General features: G+C 40.1%; 1 protein-coding gene across 2 annotated transcripts in view; it reads left to right on the plus strand.

The window, feature by feature from the left end:
- The window catches only part of ITCH (itchy E3 ubiquitin protein ligase), a 58,081-nt gene that overhangs the window by 19,448 nt on the left and 16,494 nt on the right, over window positions 1-22,139 (plus strand). The window contains exons 2-9 of one of the 2 annotated variants that reach the window (XM_061375496.1): window positions 5,640-5,730; window positions 10,087-10,225; window positions 12,389-12,513; window positions 13,660-13,797; window positions 15,907-15,949; window positions 18,210-18,379; window positions 19,564-19,813; window positions 21,040-21,135. In XM_061375496.1, the coding sequence (XP_061231480.1) occupies window positions 5,640-5,730; window positions 10,087-10,225; window positions 12,389-12,513; window positions 13,660-13,797; window positions 15,907-15,949; window positions 18,210-18,379; window positions 19,564-19,813; window positions 21,040-21,135 (1,052 nt within the window). The remainder of the gene's footprint in view (window positions 1-5,639; window positions 5,731-10,086; window positions 10,226-12,388; window positions 12,514-13,659; window positions 13,798-15,906; window positions 15,950-18,209; window positions 18,380-19,563; window positions 19,814-21,039; window positions 21,136-22,139) is intronic. The other variant, XM_061375497.1, reaches the window with a different exon arrangement.

Genomic DNA, 22,139 nt, shown 5'->3' on the forward strand with positions numbered 1-22,139 from the left:
ACTGACCATGTCCTTGAAACTTATTTTAGGGCAAAAAAACTTATAAAAATGTCAAACAATAGAACCAATGCTGTTACAGCCCTTTTTAATTTAAAGATGAAACTTGAACAGTTAAAGTAACTGCAAATTTGCTAAACAAGTAAGTTGACAAACTAGCTGGCTCTGCCTGGGCTTACCGGGTGATTACAGCTAATGTTTGAAAGAACTTTTCCACAATATCCATGCCTTCAGTGAAAAAGAGGCTTCAGTGTTCTGGGGGAAGGAGGGGGAGTATTTGTATTTTATGTCTCGCACACAAAAAGGTGCCTTATCATTGTGAACAGGTGACTCTGAACTTGCTCTGAAATGCCTAATCTCATCTCTTCTAATTGTATGTAATTCCCATCCCTGTTGATAAAAATAACTGTTGTAAAGGGGACATGTTACAGTTTATGTTTTTTTTCAAAGAAAACTTTGCATATATTACACATTCCCCAGAAGCCTGTGCTCCTGGGTTACACAGTGGGGTTGTCAAAACCACTGTTACTAGCTGTGGTAAATAAGCTTTTTCATGATGCAGTGATGTTTTTTTACTGGGTTATTGAACCAGCAAATGCACTTTGGATTGGGAAGCCTGTAAAGAGCAGGGTAGCCTCTTTTGAAAATGAATTACTAAACATAAGGCTTACAGCAGCCAACAATGTGCAATTATTTCAGTAGTTTTTAAATTATAAAGAGCATGTGCCAACATATTTTCAGAGTTATGCATGTATAATACATAGTCACGGGGTTTCATTCTGACCTAGTTGTCTCTTCTATTCTTTGAAATAAATAGGAAACAGTATTACCTTCCTCAGTAAGCCAGTTATTTAATATGAATCCCATCACTGAATTAAGTCATTGTAATTGAATTCCTGTAATGCTCTGAAGATCTCAAGCCTTTGGCAACATTTTATTTTGATGTGTACTCCCTGGTTCTGTAGGGTAAGAAGCTTCTTCCCACCTCTTTCCTCACTTTTCCTTGACCAAGAAGCACTCAGAGCTGCACTCAAAGTGCTCCTCACTCTATCTCCTGATTTCTTAAAAGAAAAACATGAGGATCATCCCCTTCTGCCTTCCCTTTTCTTAGAGTATTTGTAGCATCTGGGCTGCACTCCACTAGAATGCCTTCGTTATTCCACACCACTCTCACAAAGAAAAATATCTGGTGATGAAGTTCGCCGTCTTGGATTAAAATGCCACTGCAGATGATGCAGTTTGGCCTGGCAGCATCAGGTTGTGCCATAGGGGAGGCTTCTGAGAAAGCTCACTACTTAGAGGTGGAATTCAAAGAGCTGAATCCCAAAAGGATGCGTGCAGTGAATTTCCTACTGTGAGGGAGATTTATTTTCAGGCATGTTTGTTCAAACCTGCCTGAGTACAAACACTGGCATATGCAATAGTGAAGCTGAGTATAATTTATCTAATGATCTACACATTATGGCAGCATGTTATAAAACCAGACCTCCTACCTACCTGGGAGTAAGTGTGCAGCCACCGAAGAAATTCAGGCAAGTGTTTGAAAGGTTTCTTTTTAATGACAGGAAGATGTTAATTGTGGAGCAATGGTTATTCTCATGTCTTCTTGATTTGGGTCGCTCCTCCGACAGTTAATTCTGTATTATTCTGTATTATATCTTTTTATGTACCATATTATATCTTTTTATATGCCAGATCATTTGTCTTGTACATTTCTGAGGAAACTCTACTTACCTCATCCTTCGCTGAGTGTTTGTTATGCTGCCCTGCTCTCTGTCACAGCCTTCAAACCTTGCAACTAGTGTTTCTGAATTGCAAACTCTGGCAGGTTTCTTGGAAAAGGGTAGCAACATCTTGGGCCAAAAATGGCAATATAAGCCATACCATCATATAAAAAAAAGCAAAACCAGGGAGAAAGAACCCAAACACACAAACTCAAATCAAATCCCTAAATACGTATGAAGATGTGTGTAACTTTCTACTACAGAAAAACTGCTTGCATGTACTTTTTGCTTTCTGTGTACTTGGAAGTACTTTTTCCATTACAGTGAATTATAAAGCAGACATAGCTACTTTATAGTGATTTCTCAGAGTATAGTTTTGCTCAGAAAATTATTATTTATGACATAATTTGAAAGCAGTCATTGAGCTCATTTCCACTGGCAAGAGTTCTGAAAGTCCCATAGAGTTAAAATGCTTGTTGGTGTTCACCCATGATGACCCTTCACATCCAGTTGCTGACAGAACTGCTTGTCTTAAATAATCTGCTTTTCATAGAATCCTGAATGTGTTTTCTATTGTAATAAAACCAAATGGCGATATCTTAATAACGATTCCAGAGTGTATGTTGTCTTATTTTTGTGATTAAGTTTCTAAGAAGCCCTAGGCTGGTTTTGAGTTGAAATCCTATGCAGTGCTACTATTAAAGATAGCTCTTAATACAGTAGTTTCTTACTAAAGAGACTTAATTTGTGTATTTGTTATATAAACAAAAGAGGAGCTAAATGCTAAAAATTAAGCTTAAATACAGAAATCAGATGGATATGTGTGACTTGAGAGGTTTATTGTGTTTTGCAATCTCTTTGTGCTTCTAAGTGTAGTTCATTAATCATCACAGATTCGTATTTGACTAATGAACGTATTTTAGCCTTGTTTCCTAAGAAAATAAGGTGTATACAATTCCACCTGCTGATCCTGTTCAGCTCATCCCCTTTTCCTGTGTGCTGCACTATAGAGTTTGATAATTGCTGATCCACTCCAGCAAAAAATTGAGGGAGATGGGGGTGTCAAAGTTGGTTAAATTTCTGAGTTAAAAAAGTCTGGGCAGAGTGTATATATATGCATGGTAGGGAAAAGGCTTGGAAAAGGCTTAGATTAGTGCCCAGCTGAGAGAGAAGCTGCAGTGTGAGTTCAGCTCTTCCTCGCTGGGTGCCTGGCATGGAACCGGGGATTCTGTTTGCTCAGTCTTTTTCAGCTGGTGGTCAAGAAGAGCAGAAAAGCTGTTGGAGTTGAGGTGTTTGAAGACATGAGAAATAGACTGTTGAAGTGCAGGGTACAGGTAGATTGTTGCTTCCTGCTTCTTTTCTTGGAATTCTTCCTGGTTAACCATCGGAGCTTGCTTTAAATGAGGAGCTGCTGGATATTGGCAGGGGTGTAATAAAGTAAGACTCCAAAGTTTGATTGCTCAAAAATAATCAGAAATGTTATGGCAGCTGAGAGAACTCAACAATCAAGGCCAGATCGGACTGGCCTTGAGCAAGCTGGTCTAATGGAAGGTGGCCCTGCTGATGGCAGGGAATTTGAAGTGGATGAGCTTTAAGGTCCCTTCCAACTCAAACCAGTCTGGGATTCTATGTGTAATGTAGTTTCTTTTCTTCTGGAAGCACTGGGAGGCAACAGGTTCTTTAAGTTGTGCCAGGATAGTTCTTAGTGAAAACCGTGTCTCGCTCCTTACGTGCTTGAATGTATACATGTGGTAACTCAGCAGATGTTGCAGGACAGTCACTGCAGATGTGATTAAGCTGCTAGGATTTTTTCTGCATATTCTCAAATTGGTGAAATATTCATAAAGTAGTTTTAATAAGTGTATTTTGCAAGCTTAGAAATGAAAGTGAGCTTTACCACGTGCTCCTGAATAGATGTTGTATGCTGTATATGCCCACTATATGACTTCAGTTAGAAATTATCACCTTCAGTAATTGCATTTGTATTCTGGGCAGTGTTATTTCTCCAGGTGGAAAATAGAAGCTCCTCTGTAAATGCAAACTCCTTGAGGCTATTCTGCATGTCTGTGTTGGTCATGGTGCTGTTCAGCTGCTATTTTAAAGTATAAAGGACACAGTATAAAGGACACATAGTGAGTTCGGTAGAAGGATCAGAATAAGAATCTTCCATTAAATCCTCTACATTTAGACTACTTTTGAAATACTGATTTTTTAAAAGCTTTTTCACTTGAGCAGGATTTATATTTGTGTGAATTCCATCTGGAATCTAGTAATGAACAGTACTGAACTCCACTGGTAAGATTACATACTGTTGCAGCAAGTCATTAGTACTCTTTTTGGTGGTATCAAGTTCTCCAGTAATTCAGTATCAGCAAGCCGTAGGATGCAAGAACTTCCCATTCTTCTTATCCCATTGGAAGCTACCTGTGGAATTATCAGTTTCATAGTAATTGCCACAGGATACAAATTGCAGCCTCTAAAAAGAAAGTTACCATATTCAGACCTGACCTCCTTCTACAAGTAAAGTTGTGCACGCGGAGGGCAAGGGCTGTGCTACGTTAGACCAGTTGTGGTCAGTCCATTCATGTGTGTATAGCCTTTTGTGTTCAAGGTACAGATATTAGCATGGTAGTTTCGTTGGTGGAAAGAATATAGTATGCAGAAAATTACCCGCTAGCTGGCATGTGGTATTTGATCTGCTCTGGGGTTCCAGTTTGTTGGCTGACCCTATGCAGCGATGGGCTGGGAGACGTGTGCATACCCAATAGCCAGCCCCCTGGCCAGAGCAGCTGAGCCCATACCAGGTGGGAACCCAGAGAGGGGTCAGACACAGAGGTGGATGAATGGGTTTGTGGTAGGTTATGACCACAGAACACAATGAGGAGGGAGTACGGCATGAGAGGGATGCAGTAAGTTGTATCCATGGGGTTATTTGGAGTTTTCAAGAGCCCATTCATTTTCCATTGAGTAATCTGCTGTAGAGGTTTATATTTAGTTTAGTTGGTAAGGGATATTGAGCTGAAAATGTGTCCTAAAAATGAATAGGAGACAAGGATGGCTGGACAGTTCTAAAGTGATGTCTGTTTTTAAAGTAGTAGCATGCTGTTTCATTGCTGTCAATTTCAAAACTCTATGATGCATACTGTACACTTTTTCTCCCCCTGCTCCCCAAAACCAAATACTGAATTGAATGAAGTTTAAAGAGTAGTCAGAATATCTGTGTGCTTTGGTGCTAGGAGTCCAGCCTAGCACCAGGTTGCACCCACTGCCACACCAGTGTGGGGACTGGCATGTGGTAAGAGGTCAGGTTGAGCTCAGATGAAAGGTATCTTACCCTCTTTCAAAAGTGATCTCTTTGCTCTCTTCGTTAAGTGCTTTGTAGAATTACAGCCCCTCTGTGTTGACTTGATCTGAGTCAGTTCTGACAGATACAGAAATGGGTTTGTGTATTTAAATTTGAAATCCACTTTTTAATTGAATAATTCATTTGCAGTCTTTTTCCTATGCTTGTGGGTTGTTTAGTTTTTTTTTTTATATATATAACCAAGTAATATTTAACATGGGCACCTAAATTTACCCAGGACTTACGACATCGAAATAAGCTGATACTTTCAGACATAAGAGGTACAGCAAACTTTGCAGTGAGAGTGTCATTCCCTCTCAGTTACTTGACAAATGGAAAGGACAGAATCAAAAGACTTCTTTTGCGTAGGACATGAGTATTTACAGGTTGTGTAATAGTAGAGACTAAGCCCTTTGTAAACCATTTTCTGGACTGTGGGGGAAATGCAAAGGAACTAGAAAGAAAACAAGCATGGTGGGTTTGTTTGCAGTATAATGTATCTACGTGCCAAAAAACAGATGATTTAATTTTTGAGTTTCTGAGGATTCAAATGTTTACGTTGTGTCTTCATCCAGATTCAAGATCCAGCCCGTATTATGGCTGGCAGTGGGTCCAGATCAGGACCATCCAGTGGGTTATCCATGAAATCACAGCTTCAGATCACTGGTAAGCCTTTTGAAAGGAAATCTCTCTTCTGGTTAGAAACATAGAAGTGTTTTCTTTCTCACAATAAATTGCAAGTCACTAGTATGTTGTATTTTGGGGACTTTGGGGTTGAACAAAACCCAAGAAAAGTTGCATAGTAAAATTGAAGGTGTCTTGCCATCATTACTTGACAGCTATTTTATTCAGGATTTTATCTAAAATGCATTAAAAAAAAGGAGTAACTGTTTTTAAGTGCTGTTAAGTAAATTGTACAGAAAGGTCCTCTGAAATGTAATCCTGTAGTATGATACTGCTTTCAGTTAACACTTGACATAATACCAGTCCAGCATTTACTCTTAACAGTCTCAAGCTAAGTGAATGTAAACTGCTGTTCATGAAATCTGACTTACTGCTTCTCCCTTGTGACATGTTTTTGTGGCCACTGTTATAAAGGATCTTTAATAAACATATAGGATGTTTAATAAACAAATAAAATACTGATGTAGTTGATCACCTGTAGATTGCATCCGAATGGATTTGCCTACCTGCCATGCTTTGATTTTTCAGTGCCCCACCAACAGTAGCTGTTGAAACTTAATCCCCAAGTTTTACTCATTGTAACAGACTTCACTGAAGCATAAAAGCTGAAGCCTGGGCATATGAGATCTGTGGATGTAGACAGGTCTAGGTTTAGAAACATCAAGGGTATATTTTGAATGCTCAGCGTGGAAGATCTGTGGGTATATGCAGACGTTTCACAAAGTTGGTATTATGGGGATGAAAAGAGTTATCAAAAATAGATGGGAAAGCTTTAGCTAGAAAGAAGGTTGGGATTGAGTAAGCTGTACTGGCTCTAGCTGTCACCTTGAGGTCACAAGCTTGTTTTTTCTCAGTGGGCTGTGAGTCTTTAAGAGAAATCTTGTTCCTACATGTTGATACTGGAGACAAAAAAATGAAGAGGTTTGGAAGGGGGTACCTCCTTTACATAGCTATGAAGAGCAGAGCTAAGGATTGAAGTGGTGATTGCTATCTAAGGCTTACTCTGTTAAAGACCTGTGACTCACATAAAGAAAGTGAAATGAAAGAAATGGCTTTGTTTAGAAATGAGACTGTTAAGATATTTGCGTGGTTCTCAATTTGTGAGAAGTTGAGCCACATTCTGCAAGCAAACTCTTTCCTGTGCAAGCAGGGATTACTTGTATCTGTAAACACCACCTGCCCTACCCTCAGCTCCCTGTTCCACTGTCTTCACTAGATTTAAATCAACTTTCAGGTTGTGTGGTTGAGAACAAACCTTGAAAGTAGGTGCAAGGCTGCTGATTTGTGCTGCCTCAAAGTAGGTCTTGATGTCTTTGAAATAGCAATGTTAAGGCATGAGATGCTGTAGTATAGAAGTACTAGAGACATGAGGGGAAGGCAAGGGGAGCTATTTGTGAGAATTAATGTTAGCTAACTGGAGTTAATTTCTGTAAGATGTCTTTAATAGAGAAAGAGTTTCCCTTGAGAGCAGTTCAGAGCAGTTTATACTAAGCTACTTGTCTAAATCTCTAAAGGAGCAGAGACTATAAAGGGAATCTAGGTAGATTAGCCATATGGGCTTGAATTAGTCATCTTTTTTTAAGGATGTAGTGCAGCTGAGGTGAGTGACAAAAACCCAGGAGACCAAGTTGTTATTTGTTAGAACAGAGTGGACTTCACTGCCCAACTGGAATTATCTTAAGTACTGAAATTTGTCTTAAATGCTGGCTTGTGAGTTTAGTGTTATGAAGGAACCAAGGAACACTCCTGATCCAAGAGCCAGAGGTGAGGGGTAGGCTGGTACATACACATCCTCCTTTGGCTACACGAAGGCAGCATAGTCATGGTTGTTTGGAAAGACAGGAGTGTTACAGTCAACGCTGTTGAGTGTTTAAAAACAAACCGAAAATCAAACCACCAAAAAACCCAACCAGCCAAACAAAACAAGACATATGTGCCTGTTTATGTTCATCCCCATTCCTGTCCTGTGTGTTGTGTGTTCTGTTCATCCCCACCTTAGACCTCTAGAGCAGCAAGTCAAAGAATCATATCTTAGAATCAGAGAGTGGTTTGTGTTGGAAGGGACCTTAAAGCTCCAACCCAATGCCATGGGCAGAGACACCTTCCACTACAGCAGCTTGCTCCAGGCAGCGTCCAGCCTGGCCCTGAGCACTGCCAGGGATGGGGCAGCCACAGCTTCTCCAGGCACACTGTGCCAGCGCCTCAGCACCCTCACAGGGAAGAACTTCTGCCTAAGAGCTCATCTTAATGTCCCCTCTTGTCAGGTTAAAGCCATTCCCCTTGTCCTGTCCCTACAGGCCCTTGTAAAATGTCCCTCTCCAGATTTTTTGTAGGACCCCTTCTAGATCAGTAGAAGCATAGAATCGTAGAATAGTTAGGGTTGGAAAGAACCTTAAGATCGTCTAGTTCCAACCTCCCTGCCATGGGCAGGGACACTTCACATTAAACCATGCCACCCAAGGCTTCGTCCAACCTGGCCTTGAACACCACCAGAGATGGAGCATTCACAGCCTCCCTGAGCAACTTATTCCAGTGCCTCACCACCCTTACAGTAAAGAATTTCATCCTTATATCCAATCTAAACTTCCCCTGTTTAGGTTTGAGCCCATTACCCCTTGTCCTGTCACTACAGTCCCTGATGAATAGTCCATCCCCAGCATCCGTATAGCCCCCCTTCAGATACTGGAAGGCTGCTATGAGGTCTCCACGCAGCCTTCTCTTCTCCAGGCTGAACAGCCCCAACTTTCTCAGCCTGTCTTCATACAGGAGGTGCTCCAGTCCCCTGATCATCCTTGTGGCCTCCTCTGGACTTGTTCCAACAGTTCCATGTCCTTTCTATGTTGAGGACACCAGAACCTCACACAGTACTCCAGGTGAGGTCTCGCAAGAGCAGAGTAGAGGGGCAGGATCACCTCCTTCGACCTGCTGTTCACACTCCTTTTGATGCAGCCCAGGATACGGTTGCTTTCTGGGCTGCAAGCGCACACTGAAGCCGACTCATGTTCATTTTCTCATCGACCAGCACCCCCAAGTCCTTCTCCACAGGGCTGCTCTGAATCTCTTCTCTGCCCAGCCTGTAGCTGTGCCTGGGATTGCTCCGACCCAGGTGTAGGACCTTGCACTTGGCATGGTTAAACTTCATGAGGTTGGCATCAGCCCACCTCACAAGCGTGTCAAGGTCCCTCTGGATGGCATTCCTTCCCTCCAGCGTATCAACCGAACCACACAGCTTGGTGTCATTGGCAAACTTGCTGAGGGCGCACTCAATCCCACTGTCCATGTCAGCGATGAAGATGTTGAACAAGATTGGTCCCAACACCGATCCCTGAGGGACACCACTCGTTACTGGTCCCTAATTGGACATTGAGCCATTGACCACAACTCTTTGTGTGCGGCCATCCAGCCAGTTCTTTATCCACCAAGTGGTCTATTCATCAAATTGATGTCTCTCCAATTTAGAGACAAGGATGTCATGTGGGACAGTGTCAAATGCTTTACACAAGTCCAGGTAGATGACATCAACTGCTCTACCGCTGTCCATCAGTTCTGTAGCCCCATCATAAAAGGCCACCAAATTGGTCAGGCAGGATTTCCCCTTAGTGAAGCCATGCTGGCTGTCACCAGGCACTTTGTTGTTTTTCATGTGCCTTAGCATGCCTTCCAGGATAATATGCTCCAAGATTTTGCCAGGCACAGAGGTGAGACTGAGTGGTCTGTAATTCCCTGGGTCATCCATTTTCCCCTTCTTGAAAATGGGGGTTATATTTCCCTTTTTCCAGTCATTGGGAATTTCACCTGACTGCGATGATTTTTAAAAAAAAAAATTGGAACTCAGAATTTGCCTTTAGCTTTTCTGTAAGTTTGCATCAATACAGAACACTTAGCACAAACTTATTTTTCTTAATTATGTTTTTTTCACCAGAAGTGGTGGCAGTTTTCCGTGATTTCTTAGTGACGAAGACAGAGCATGTTTTGAGTCTTTTAACAAGCAAGCGTAATTCTTTTGGCTGGTGATAGGATGAGGTTGTAGCAGATATTTTCTACTTTCAACACCTAAGCCCTTTTGTGGATGTTATACTGATTATTATTAATTATACTATCTGATCCTACAGAAGTGCTGTTGCATGTTTTAGGCATATGTGTGAGCTATAGCATCATACAAAATGATCTGCAATGCAAGAGCATTTTGACCATCTAACGTAGGTTGTCTTTTCTTCAGTGTTGTCAGGCATCAGTGACTTGATACTTGAATACTGAAGCACACAACTGAAAAATACTGTTTGCAATTGAAATCTTATTGGGTAAATTTTTTTTTTGTTTTGTTTTTTCTCTCAACAGTTATTTCAGCAAAACTCAAAGAAAAAAACAAATGGTTTGGACCCAGCCCTTACGTGGAAGTCTCTGTAGATGGACAGTCAAAGAAGACAGAAAAATGCAACAATACAAACAGTCCAAAGTGGAAACAGCATCTTACAGTGTAGGTTTGATGGTTTTGTTTTCCAGTTTACTAGAGCAAAGTTAATGCAAGTGACAGTGGACTTCAGGTTTGCGTTCTTAAGCCAGGCATTCAGTGTTACATGAAGTGGAAATATTTGTGTTAACTTCTGGGGCAGATATCTTGGAATCGTAGATCACAGAATCACAGACTGGTTTAGGTTGAAAGAGTCTTAAAGTTCATCCAGTTCCAATCCCCTACCACAGGCAGGGACACCTTTCACTAGCCCAGGTTGCTCCAAGCCCTGTCCAACGAATAGTGATATCAATTTGTCTGTTGTAAGGCTTCTCAAAACTCAAGGGAGGAGAAGGGGCAGGTGAATACTTGATCTCTGAGAGCAACTTTCTAGGAAAAAAATTTTGTGAGTCAGTTCTGTAGTATGAGCTCTCTTATGATGCTCATTGTTCTGCTGTTGCCAGAATACTTTTAAGAAGGACAAGTTAAAAATCTACGCTTTTTGATTTCTCTGATCCCTGGGATAGCTTCATTATTCTCCAGGATATGCCTTATTCACATGCACTTTCTCACCTGCCATCATCTTGCTACAGAAGATTTGGTTAAATTTAGCAGTTTTGAAATGAGCATGTGATTGGCTTGTTTTGGAGCTAGAGGGAGGAGGATGTGAGTGACTGCTGTGACAGCAAATCTCTCTGTGTGCATGTGTTTCTTCTCCAGTAGAGGCTTTCCCAGTATGTTACTGCTGGCGTAGGTCTGGAGTGCAGAATCTGACCACATAGGTAATCCTTGATCAAGAGCTTCCAGGTTTAGGGAGTGACACTGCTGGTGGCTTTTTCTAGGAGCAGAGGTCAACAAATTCAGACTGTCTGTGTTTGGCAGAGGCTGCAGTATTGTGGTTTTATGACCTTATCAGCCCACAAGATTTTTCAGGAGGAACTGAGGCTCTTGTTTGGTCTATGTGAAGGCTGATGCTGTGGCTGGTTGTACTGTGTCTGCTCTCTGGAAGGTAGCTTTCCAGTTTATAGCACCATGTGTTGAATGAAATTCAGATTGTTGTATCACTAAACCAAGTAAAAATATAAGAAAAGCCTCAGGGAAGTGAAAGGGGTTAGAAATAAATGGTTGAATTCTTTGAATTACTTGATTTGGAATAAAGGAAAACTGTTGTGATAGTTTGGTCCATAAGGGTCTTTTTTGGTAGTAAACCTGGAACCAATTATTCAGTGACATAATCAAATTAGCAGACTGTAGAAGTAATAAATCCTGCTCCTGGAGATGGTGAGGGGAGCTTACGAATTGTGAAGTCATGGGAGAGATAGTGTGTTCTTCTCATCTCAGGAAATGCATTGTGAAGCCAGAAGTACACTACTAAAATGCTAAATACTTTTGTATACAGTCCTACTTTGTCAGAATATAATGTAGGTATGTGCCAGCTTATGGGGGGAGCAGTCATTCTAAAAATAATTTGGGGGATTTCTGAGTACTTCACGTTTTATGGGGTGTCCTAATATGGGGCTTTGGACAAGGGCCTGTAGGGACAGGACAAGGGGAATGGCTTGAACCTGCCAGAGGGGAGGCTGAGATGAGCTCTTAGGCAGAAGCTCTTCCCTGTGAGGGTGCTGAGGCGCTGGCACAGGGTGCCCAGAGAAGCTGTGGCTGCCCCATCCCTGGCAGTGTTCAAGGCCAGGTTTGGACACAGGGGCTTGGAGTAACTTGTGGCAGGGAGTTGGAACTGGATGATCTTTAAGGTCCCTTCCAATACAAACCAGTCTGTGGTTCTGTGATTTTCTTCTCTCATAACCTGTACAGAAAGCAAATGTGGTGTCTTCCCACTGTGTGAAAAATTCTCACATTAGGGTACACAAATGCTGAACACTTGTGAAATGGGAACCTGCAAGAATCAGTCTGGTTTTTATAATCCTGGTTACACTCAGGTGCTAATTGTGAGCTGATAGTTTTTCTGTAGGTATTTCCCTTGAAATAGTAATAGTAAAAAACATAGTTTCTGAACAGCCTTGCAACAGTCTTGTGTTTAAGTGACAACCTGCATACTAGAATGTGATAGAAATGGTGTGATGTTAACCACTGCTGTTTGGTTTTCAATTATTTTAAGTAGTAGACTGGTCAGTTCATCCACTTCCCCTGCCAACAAATGGCCTTACTCAGTGCTTAACTTCTTCTTTTCAGAATCGTCACTCCTGTAAGTAAATTAAACTTTCGAGTCTGGAGCCATCAGACTTTAAAATCTGATGTCCTTCTGGGAAGTGCTGCTCTGGATATCCAAGAGACTTTGAAATCTAACAGTATGAAACGTAAGTGCTGCGTGCAACTCTGTAGATGGCCTTTAAGGATTCCTGTTGTGGCTACAGGCTGCATTTATGAGCTTCCTGCCACTTTTCCAGTGTCTTCTTATTTTATTATAGACAGTCTGCTATGGTGCCATTCAGAACCTGGTATTTTTCACTTTACTGGTCTGTGCAAGAGGGAAAGCCTAGTTAAAGAAAAATGTTTATTTTTATATAGCTTAAAAATCAAACAGAGATCTTCTTAATGTTAGGAAATGTATAAAGTTATTTTTGTTCTAAATAGTTTTTCATGCATTTCAGAAGCAGTTAACTTTTAGGAACTATGTACATCCTGGGAAGGTTGAAAGAAATGTGGAATTCTGCACCCCTGGTACAGAATTTCTGTTGCTATGGCATAAAGCCTTGTGCTGTCGCTTTTAAGTTCTGTCCTTTTAAAGAAGTGTTTGCTTCTGAGCTTCCAGATGTGGGCGCTATAAATGCAGCCTGTTGATAGCAGTGTAATAAGGTGGTGTCCTGCCAGAGTGTTACTGCCCTGCTGAATCTGGGTGAAAATTACCCAGGGGACCTGCTTTGTTTTGTATGACACCAGATATCCTGCTGTAGTCACTGCATTTGTGTTTCAAACCTTTTCATCAAGGACTGAAAAGCAGTTATTTACCCTGAAAATACCTTTGGTCTGGGGATACGATGCAAAATCTTCATGTTCTAAATGTGAATATTGATGTCATTAAATAAATGTGAAATATTTTAATCAGAAAATAGAATTGATACCTGCTCCTTGTAAGGATAAGGTGAATTTCATTTCCTAACTACAGGTTTTTAAGACAGGTGTATTAATTGCTTTAGAACTGTGAACAGAAACATGAGACTTAATTTCTGCTGTGATGATAATCCTTTCGTTAGCCAACAACAAGCATGTGCTTCCATTTTCTCCGTTTTATAGAAATAGTAACTTTTTCCTGACATCTGGAAATGATTAATTTTATCACAAAACCCAGAAAACATTATGGAGAGACAGCGCAGTAGTGCTGGGGTTTGTTTGGGTTTTTTTTTTTTTCCCCTTGATCACTGTGTTCTAAGAATGGCTTCTTGAATAAAATGTACTTTTTTGTCATGCAGTAAGATAAACCCCTGTTCTTTGTACCTTTTCAGTTGAGCAGGTAGTGGTGACATTGCATCTTGTTGGTGACAGAGAACCAGCAGAAGTAGTAGGAGATTTGTCTGTCTGTCTAGATGGCATGCAGGTAGATCCAGAGCTCCTAACCAATGGTGATGCCTCAAGTACAAGAAGTAAGTAATTTTCAGTTCAAATGTCTTCTACGTACATCTGGTATACAAAGGGTTGTATTTCTTTGGAGGCTTTAACACAGTGTTTTAATAATAACAGCAGTGGTTTCTGTAACTTCCTGTTTGTAGAGACCAGAACTCTTATGCACTTTTATTTGAGGTGGATTCGTAGTCCATAGTGAAGATTTTCAGCCTTATTGTAATGAAAAGAAGATCAACATATTTATTTTTGGGGGCTTTATTAACATATCTAGCAATCACAAATTGTAATGAAACCCTCAGCTTCCCTGAATGTTCAATAACATCAGGGGAATAAACAGAGAAGTATATAAAGGAAGTTAGTTTCATCATCATCATCAGTACTCTGCTCACTGGGAGACTTGGGTTTATTTTTGTTTTTCTTAAAATATCTCATTTAAATAAATGTTTTCATAGACTTTGTTCCCTGTGGAGTGCTGCAGAGAGGGATCCACTATTCTGTTCAGTTGGTGCCTTCAGTTTCAGATAGTTAGTATGAGTTTTAACTGAAAATCTTGAATATATGTAAAAATGTGGAATTGCATTAAAATAAAAAGTAACAGGGTTTAATTCCATTGGTGCAGGACAGGAAATGGAACATATCTGAGGGTATTTGACATTGCAGAGTAGAAACAGATTAAGAGGTTGTTTCTCCAGAAGGCAGCATTGGAGGGACTGTGTCCTGCAGCAACTGGCTAGGAAGACATTTGGCAATTTTTAGGCTTCTGCGATTTTTTTTAAGCACTGGAAGACACTGCTTTGAGATTCCACCCGAGTATCGTAGGAAAATGGAATTAACACACGAGCTCTGTGACCATTATTTCTTAAAGTGTTCTTTGCATCTTGTTAAAAAGATCAATCGGACAATCTGATTTGTAAGTAAAAAACAATGCTGGGTTATGTGGGACTTGTAGAGCAGGGCTGAGGTGCGTTGATGTGATGTTGTATGAAAGTAACAGATACTTCTCTTCTGCAATACCTGATTTTCATCTCTGCTTTCTTCCATTTCCTGAAATTTACCAACTGAGAAAAAAGGTGCTAGCGAGTCAAAAAAGGCATCCAGGCATTGGAATTGAGTACTGTCACAGTTTTGGCCTTAACAGTGAAGACAGACATTGATACACCAAGCCAGAAGTTCAATAGAGGGTTTTTGCATAATCAGGGCACTGGAACACATGGGGAAAGAGTTAAATCTTAGTCTTAACATGTTCTTATTGTACAGGCTAAAGGCACCTGCAGGCAAATACATTGTTTAAAATCACTTCCATGCTGAGGTTGCTAACAGCGCATTATTGTTGGTCTTTATGTGTCTTTGCCTTAGATCTGTGCATAGCTCCTATCAGAATTGATAACTGACTTCTTTGTTAACATTTGTTTAACTCTGTGGAAATAAAGTATTTGTGCTGTCTACATGAATGAGCAGTTCCGTGCTACACATTCAAGCATTGCAAATGCTGGCACAAAAGGCAAATATTTCCAAGCTGGCTGAATAAGCACTTGCAAAACGTTTGCAAACCTAGGCTGAGCTGCTATAATTCTGTATTGAGTGCAGCCAGATTTGGTACCTTCTTGAATGATTTTATGCTAAATACTTTGCAGAAAAAGGGAAAGGTACAGGCTAGAGAGCCCCAGGAGACAAGCTGCTGTGGTTGCTTGCTAGCAGCAAGCAGAGAGAAGATTGTAGAGAAGTTCTTGCCCTTCTTGCTCTGCCTGTCATCATCGAAAGAGAGTATGAAAAGTCAGCTCCACTTGAAGAATGATGAGCACTGCTTGATACTGCTACGAAGGCAGGAGTCAGTTACTGAACCCTGCATGTGTTTGGCAATTTTCATAAGGTCAAATGATAACCTGTTATTCCTTCCAGAAGGTGAAAATATTACAGTGTCAGTGCTTAAAAAAAAATATATACACAGACAGACATACAAAGACATGCAAAGTGTGTACAGTTTTTAAATAAGACAGTAAATAAACAGCACATAGTGTAATGTCTCCATATTTGAAAGAAATGTGAACATTATAAACTTGCTCTTTTTCTTGGAAATGATTCAGAATGTTGCTTATCCTTCTGTTGTCTTTTTCTTTCTGGTATTTAAGGTCCTACACAGAGTGATAGCTCCAAAGCAAGGAATGATACACGGTAAGGCACTTTTCCTCTTGGTTTTTATCCTGCCTTTTAGTGTTTGAAGTTTTAAAAGAGGAATTGTATGTTCTGTAAAGAAGACAATCAAAAAACATCAGAGTATGCCCTATAACAGTGAATATTAAAATCTGAGCGTGTCCTAAACAAAAATACTGTACCATTGTGCGTTCACAAAAAACTCCTACTGGTGAGTAAAAGTCACTGGTTATTTTTGCACTGTTTTGTTTTATAGCATGGATCTATCAGAATTATATTTAGCTTTGTTAAGAAGATCCCAAAAGCTCTAGCAGTTGCAGTGTTTTAAGGTTGATATCCGATTATGTACCCTGCTGTTTGGTAGGATAAAAGTGTGACCATACTTGATGGTGGATTAACCTGCAGTGAGCCCCATGCCACTTCAATTAGTTCCCAGCACTGCAAGCATTTTAAGGATCTGTATAATACACAACACTCTTGGGTGACATCTGGAGTGCTAAGTTAAATTCACTCTGTTTTTAATAGGTCAAAACTCTTAGTTATGTTGGCTGAAGTGTTCCCGTGAAAGCTTATTTTTGTTCTGCTTCCTTTTCATGCTCACTAAAATGCTTCTGTGCTTGGGTGTTCAGAATGCCTGAGTACATAATAGCATAACAGTAATAATAGCTGATTTGGGTTTAGTACCAACCAGTGGGGGTTTTGGTGTCACTAAAGGTCCATTTTGAGGATCATGTAAATGTACCGTAGAGCTAGGACATGGGGTAATGGGTTTAAACTAAAATACGGACAGTTCAGGTTAGATATAACTAAGAAGTTCTTTACTGTGAGGGTGGTGAGGCACTGGAACAGGCTGTCCACAGAGGTGGTAAATGCTCCATCCCTGGCAGTGTTGAAGGCCAGGTTGGATAGAGCCCTGGACAACATGTCTTATGTAAGGTGTCCCTGGCAATGGCAGAGGTTCAGAAGTAGATGGCCTTAAGGTCCTTTCCAACCCAAACCATTCTGTGGTCTGGAATATGCCTAGCAGTGGCTATTGTTAACATGTAAAATAATGTTTTGATATGCATTGATATACCTTAAGCCAACTGGTCAAATACACTCAAGATAAAAGGTTACTTTTGACCTCAGTGTTGAGAGAGCAGCAATATGGTTTCTGGAACTGAGGTTACAGCTCTTCCAATCTTCAGATCACTAATGATTTGTATATGCTTTCATAGTCATTTCCTCTGGGGTTGGTATAAATTATGTGAACCACACCTGGTGTAGAGAAAAAGTGTTTGACCAACCCCAGTTCCTCTGCGGTTGGTGTGATATGGTATGAATTATGTGAACCACACCTGCTATAGAGAAAAATGATAATGAGGTCAAATGTACTTAATGTACGTGATTCTGCTTGATCTTCTATGAGTTGGGATTTACTTCAGTTTACCTGCCGGGGTTGATTTTGTGTACAGTTAAAGGAAGGTCTTTCTGGAGGTACTGAGTTGAAACCTTAACCCATAGGTTCATTCCTGATGGTCTCTGTACTTGACCTGCCAATCTACTTGGATTTTAGTTGATAATCTTTTTATTTTGCTCAACATACTCTGAAAATAAAATGCTTTTAAATTAAAGGTGTAGATACCTGTAACTCTGCTTAAGGAGCTACATCAGAATAATATACTGCTAAGGAAAACTGAATGGCACAGAATGGGTAAATACTTCTATGTCGTAATTCTTAAGTTTCTTAATTTTTGTAAAATTGAGAAGCTTATATTCATAACTGTTGGTCAAAAATTTAAATGCTTAGTACTAAATTCTCCAGCCCTTTCCAGAATTCAGCTTAGGGGAAAACTTGTGTATGTGTAATAGTTTTCTAATGGAGCATTCTGTGTTCTCTGAGCATCTGCTAGCCCTGTGGAACAACACATGCAGGCTGTTCTCAGGTCATGCTCAGCTTCCTATCTCATTAGAGACAGGTGGAATTCATGGGTGGAAATAGCTGAGCAGCAGCATCCAAAGCCTGGGCCTAAAGGCAGTTGTATTGAGTTGGGAAATGAAAGAGAAGATTTCAGTGACAGATGTTACATACATCTATTTCGCAACCTCTTTATCAGTTGAGGTTTCATACACATCAGGAGATAAACTTAGGATGCTTATACAGATGTATAGGTTTCTATTATTATTATGAATGTGAGAGTCTAATCTAGTCATAACTGTTAGGTTCTAGTGTCTTTCATAAAGTTTAAAGTCATCCATACACTATTAGAACAGTTCTTGTTTCTGTCTTTTCCTGCAAAAGGACTAACTCAAATGGCCTTGAAAGCTGTGAAGATGCTTCTCCCAGTGAAAACAAGACTGTTAATGGCAGTGATTCTCCATTACTCACAAATGGAAGCTGCAAACCTTCAAGACCTCCGAGGCCTGCCAGACCACCTCCACCTACACCCCGCAGACCCACTTCACTAGCCGGTATGTGTGCTAGGGGCAGGCAGTCATTTCAGAGCTGCACACTCTTTGGATGAACATAGCAGTTTGATGCTGACTTTTAACTACATTTTTCATGGTAAATTCCTTGGCAGATAACTTCAGAAGCGCTATATTTTAGCTTGCATTCAGTACGTATTGTTTAATCAATGTTCCTATTAGAAATTTCTTGCTTCCATGTCTGCTAAGTAATGATTGCAGTGATACTGCCACATGTAATGGAGCTGAGACCAAAAGAACACAAGCGAATGCTATTACTGCTCTAAAATACCCACTGAGTTTGAGATGAAATCTACTGAAGGGCTCACAAAATTGGCTCAAGTGGTTAATACTGGGTTTTGAAATACTAGTTATTAGTTTCTACTAATTTAGCTAAAGTCTGTGAAATAGCAGCACTTAAAACATTCATTACTCTCTTGCACTCAAATAAGTTTTTTTAAATTTTTTATTATCTGATAATTTAAAAACTACAAAACTTTAGTTCTGAAAAAGTTAGTTGATGTTTTTAGGGTAACTCCTTCACCCTCATACACTGCAGTCTTCCAGCAGTCTCATTATCACAGTTGATAAATGATGAGTTTGGATGGAAAACTGTGATACAGTAATGAAGTTAAAAGTAGAACCCAGTGTGGGTTCAGTAATAAGGCCTGACTTGTATACAGCCTTTAATCCCACCCACCAAAAGGCATTAAGGAAAAAAAAAGAAAATGTTTAAAGAATATTTTGCCCTCCCATTCTGGTAATTTCTTTGCATGTGATACCAAATCTCTTCTTGAAAATGTTATGCTTATGATCATTTAAATTATTATTCAAAACAATAAATGGAAAATAATGAGCACATCAATGCAAGAAAGTAGTTTTTTGTTTATAGTCATTTAGTGTTTACAGGATGCAGACAGCTTACTTTGGTAAATACTACCTATTCTATCAGAAATACCAAAATCCTGCTCTTGATAGCAGTTCTTGGATAAAAGCATCTTTATGAAGTGAGACAAAATTGCTTTTGAATTAGTGTTTGTGTAAAGTGTGCAATGTGGCTGTATGTGTGGGCTTTGAAATATCAGTTCTTGCATGTTTACTTTTGTGATTTACAACCTCTAGAATAGATTGGTGATAAATGCCAGCTAAAGGTGCTTTATCTTCTGTCTTTGATATCTTTGACATCGTAGCAAGTGCAAATGGTCCTTCAACCGCATCCTCAGAGAACGATGGGGCCAGTGCAGGATCACTGGCAGGTCCAGCTGCAACTACGTCTTCTGAGCAGAGCCCTGAGGGGGCAACAGCAGGGGCAACAGCAGCAACAACAACAGCTCCTGCAACTGCTGCACTCGCCACACCTCCAGTATCAAGACAAATCCAGCCAGTAAATCCTCCACCTCAGGCACTTACTACAGTCAGTCAAGGTCCTCTTCCACCTGGGTATGACATCATTACTATTATTATTATTATTATTATTATTGTGTTTCTGGCTTACTTTATTTTACTTACAGCAGGTAAGTCAATATTACAAAGTATTTATAACATTTGCCTTTTGCTGCGTAACAGAAATCCTTCACTCAGTACTAATTTGAAGGTTTTCATAACTGTTTTGTCTGGTAGGCCTTCTGGTGTGGTTTAGTCAAGTAAAGAATTAATCTTTTGGATATCTTTGATACTTGTCATATGCTCCCATGCCAATGAAGTACAGAACTTTTAGTGTGACAGCTTGCTGTCTTTAAATTAGAATGAAGTCAGATACATAGAGGAAAAGCTACTATTGCCTTTCATATTCTGCAGTATATCCTGAAGTTTTGGACTTCATACTGCAGTTCTTGGGAGTAGTACGGGCACACCGTTTGTGTTTCAGGCTCTTGTGAAATTTGCTAGATGGATGGTTTGTTGCTATCGCTTAGATTCTAAACTTTAAACAAAGTTTCTGAGCTCTTTGAGAGATGGAAAGCAAAAGCTTCCCAGTGTGAATGGTGTAATTGGTGAAATAGTTGCCTTAATTTGCAGGCAGTTGAATCAGAAAGTAGGAAAGGGCTGCATTGCCTCTCTGCCATACAGGGAAACTGTGAAATATAAAAGCAGTCTTGAGAAAACTGATTGTTGCTTGACCATTTGATTTCAACAGAAATGACAGATTAGCATGCTTTTGTTCCTGTGGTGTTACCTCTGATGCAAATACAGGTCTAAGGCAGTATCGCAAATGCTGCATATGCAGAAAATGTGACCAGTGCCCTTATGATGAACTCTGCAGAGTTGCATATTTTGAGGATTTAAATTGAATTAATGTTACTCTGAAAGGGGATTATGCTCTACAGATGAGGGTATTCAACGGGTTATTATAAATTTGATATTGATTACAAATCTTTGCTTGGTTGCTTGCTAAAACTGTATATGTAGGCATGAGATGCAGCTTCTATTTCCCACAGACTGAAGGTGGTCACATGAAATGTTTTTGTGTTCTAGTTGACACAGAATTACTGTTGCTGTGACCATTGTACCACAATGTACAGCGTTTTGGTGCATCTTGTGAAGCATGTGTGAGTTTCAGGCATTATATTTAGAAATAAGCATTTTATGAAAATGGGCATTTCTCATCTTTATACTGAGCATACATGGTTGGATCTGGAGGCAGATAAAAATGCTGTTTTGTTTTTCAGCTGGGAGCAAAGAGTAGATCAACACGGTCGAGTATACTATGTAGATCATGTTGAAAAAAGAACGACGTGGGATCGCCCAGAGCCTCTTCCTCCAAGGTGAGCCAGAAGAAGTCACAGGATGTCAGGATTTTGCAGAAATTGATTGACAGTTTACTAAAGCTAGAAAGCATGTTTGTAAAGAGAGATGTGAACCTAGTGCAAGTGGTTGCTCCAGGTTGTCTCCAAGGAGTGCTGCAAAAATGCATAGTACGCAGTGTGGAGAAGACTTGAAACTCAAAAGTAACAGAATCTTGAGTTTTCTGTCAAAGGTTAAGCAAGTGCATCTTTACTGAGAAACAGAATTAAGTTAAAGACAGTAGACATCCCCAGCTGTAAAAGAGAACCAAACCACAGAAAGTATTTTGGGATTTAGGTAACTATCAGTTTGAGCAAGAATGCCCTTGGGTGCCTCTTTATCCTGAGGCTACTGTTTGCAGTCCTTTGAGCCTCTCCCAGGATTCCCAGCTGCTAATCTACTGTACTCTTACAAAGCTTTGGTGATGATTTGGTTATTATATTTGGTTATTTGGCTTTTTGAGCTGTTGGCATCAGAGCAGCCAGGGTTCTTAGCCTCTAAATGGAATAAGTTTTACTCTGATGCCTTTCATTCATACTTGCATGGTTCACACACTACACAGAATTATGAAGTAAAAGCATGTGAAATAGTGAAGATAACTTGATACTAAAGAACAAAAACTGGCAGTCTCGTAACAGGAACCCACCTTTCATATCCAATGTGTTTTGAACTCTGAGAGGTTTGACTAGTGATTCAGGTGTTAGCATTTTCATTCAAGTTTTATCAGTAGTACTGATTTCATCTGAACTGAAAACAGTAATAAAAAAAGAAAATGAAATAAAATAACCAAACCAAAACCCAATGCCCACACCTTCCTTTTCCACCAAGTCAGAATGTACAGCCCAAACTGTCAGAGGGCTTGCTGCCTTTTAGGAGAAGCCAGCAGACCATAGTCATATGGATTGGGCAGCATAAATGCAATAGTGACAGTATAGTATTGTCAGTTGTTTGTGTAGCTCTTAAACTGTTTCAAAAAATCCTGAAA

The sequence above is a fragment of the Neopsephotus bourkii genome, unplaced genomic scaffold (genome assembly GCF_033783945.1).
Source record: "Neopsephotus bourkii isolate Nb327-2 ecotype Australia unplaced genomic scaffold, CSIRO-AGI_Nbou_v1 NB_1663, whole genome shotgun sequence".
NCBI lineage: Eukaryota > Metazoa > Chordata > Aves > Psittaciformes > Psittacidae > Neopsephotus > Neopsephotus bourkii.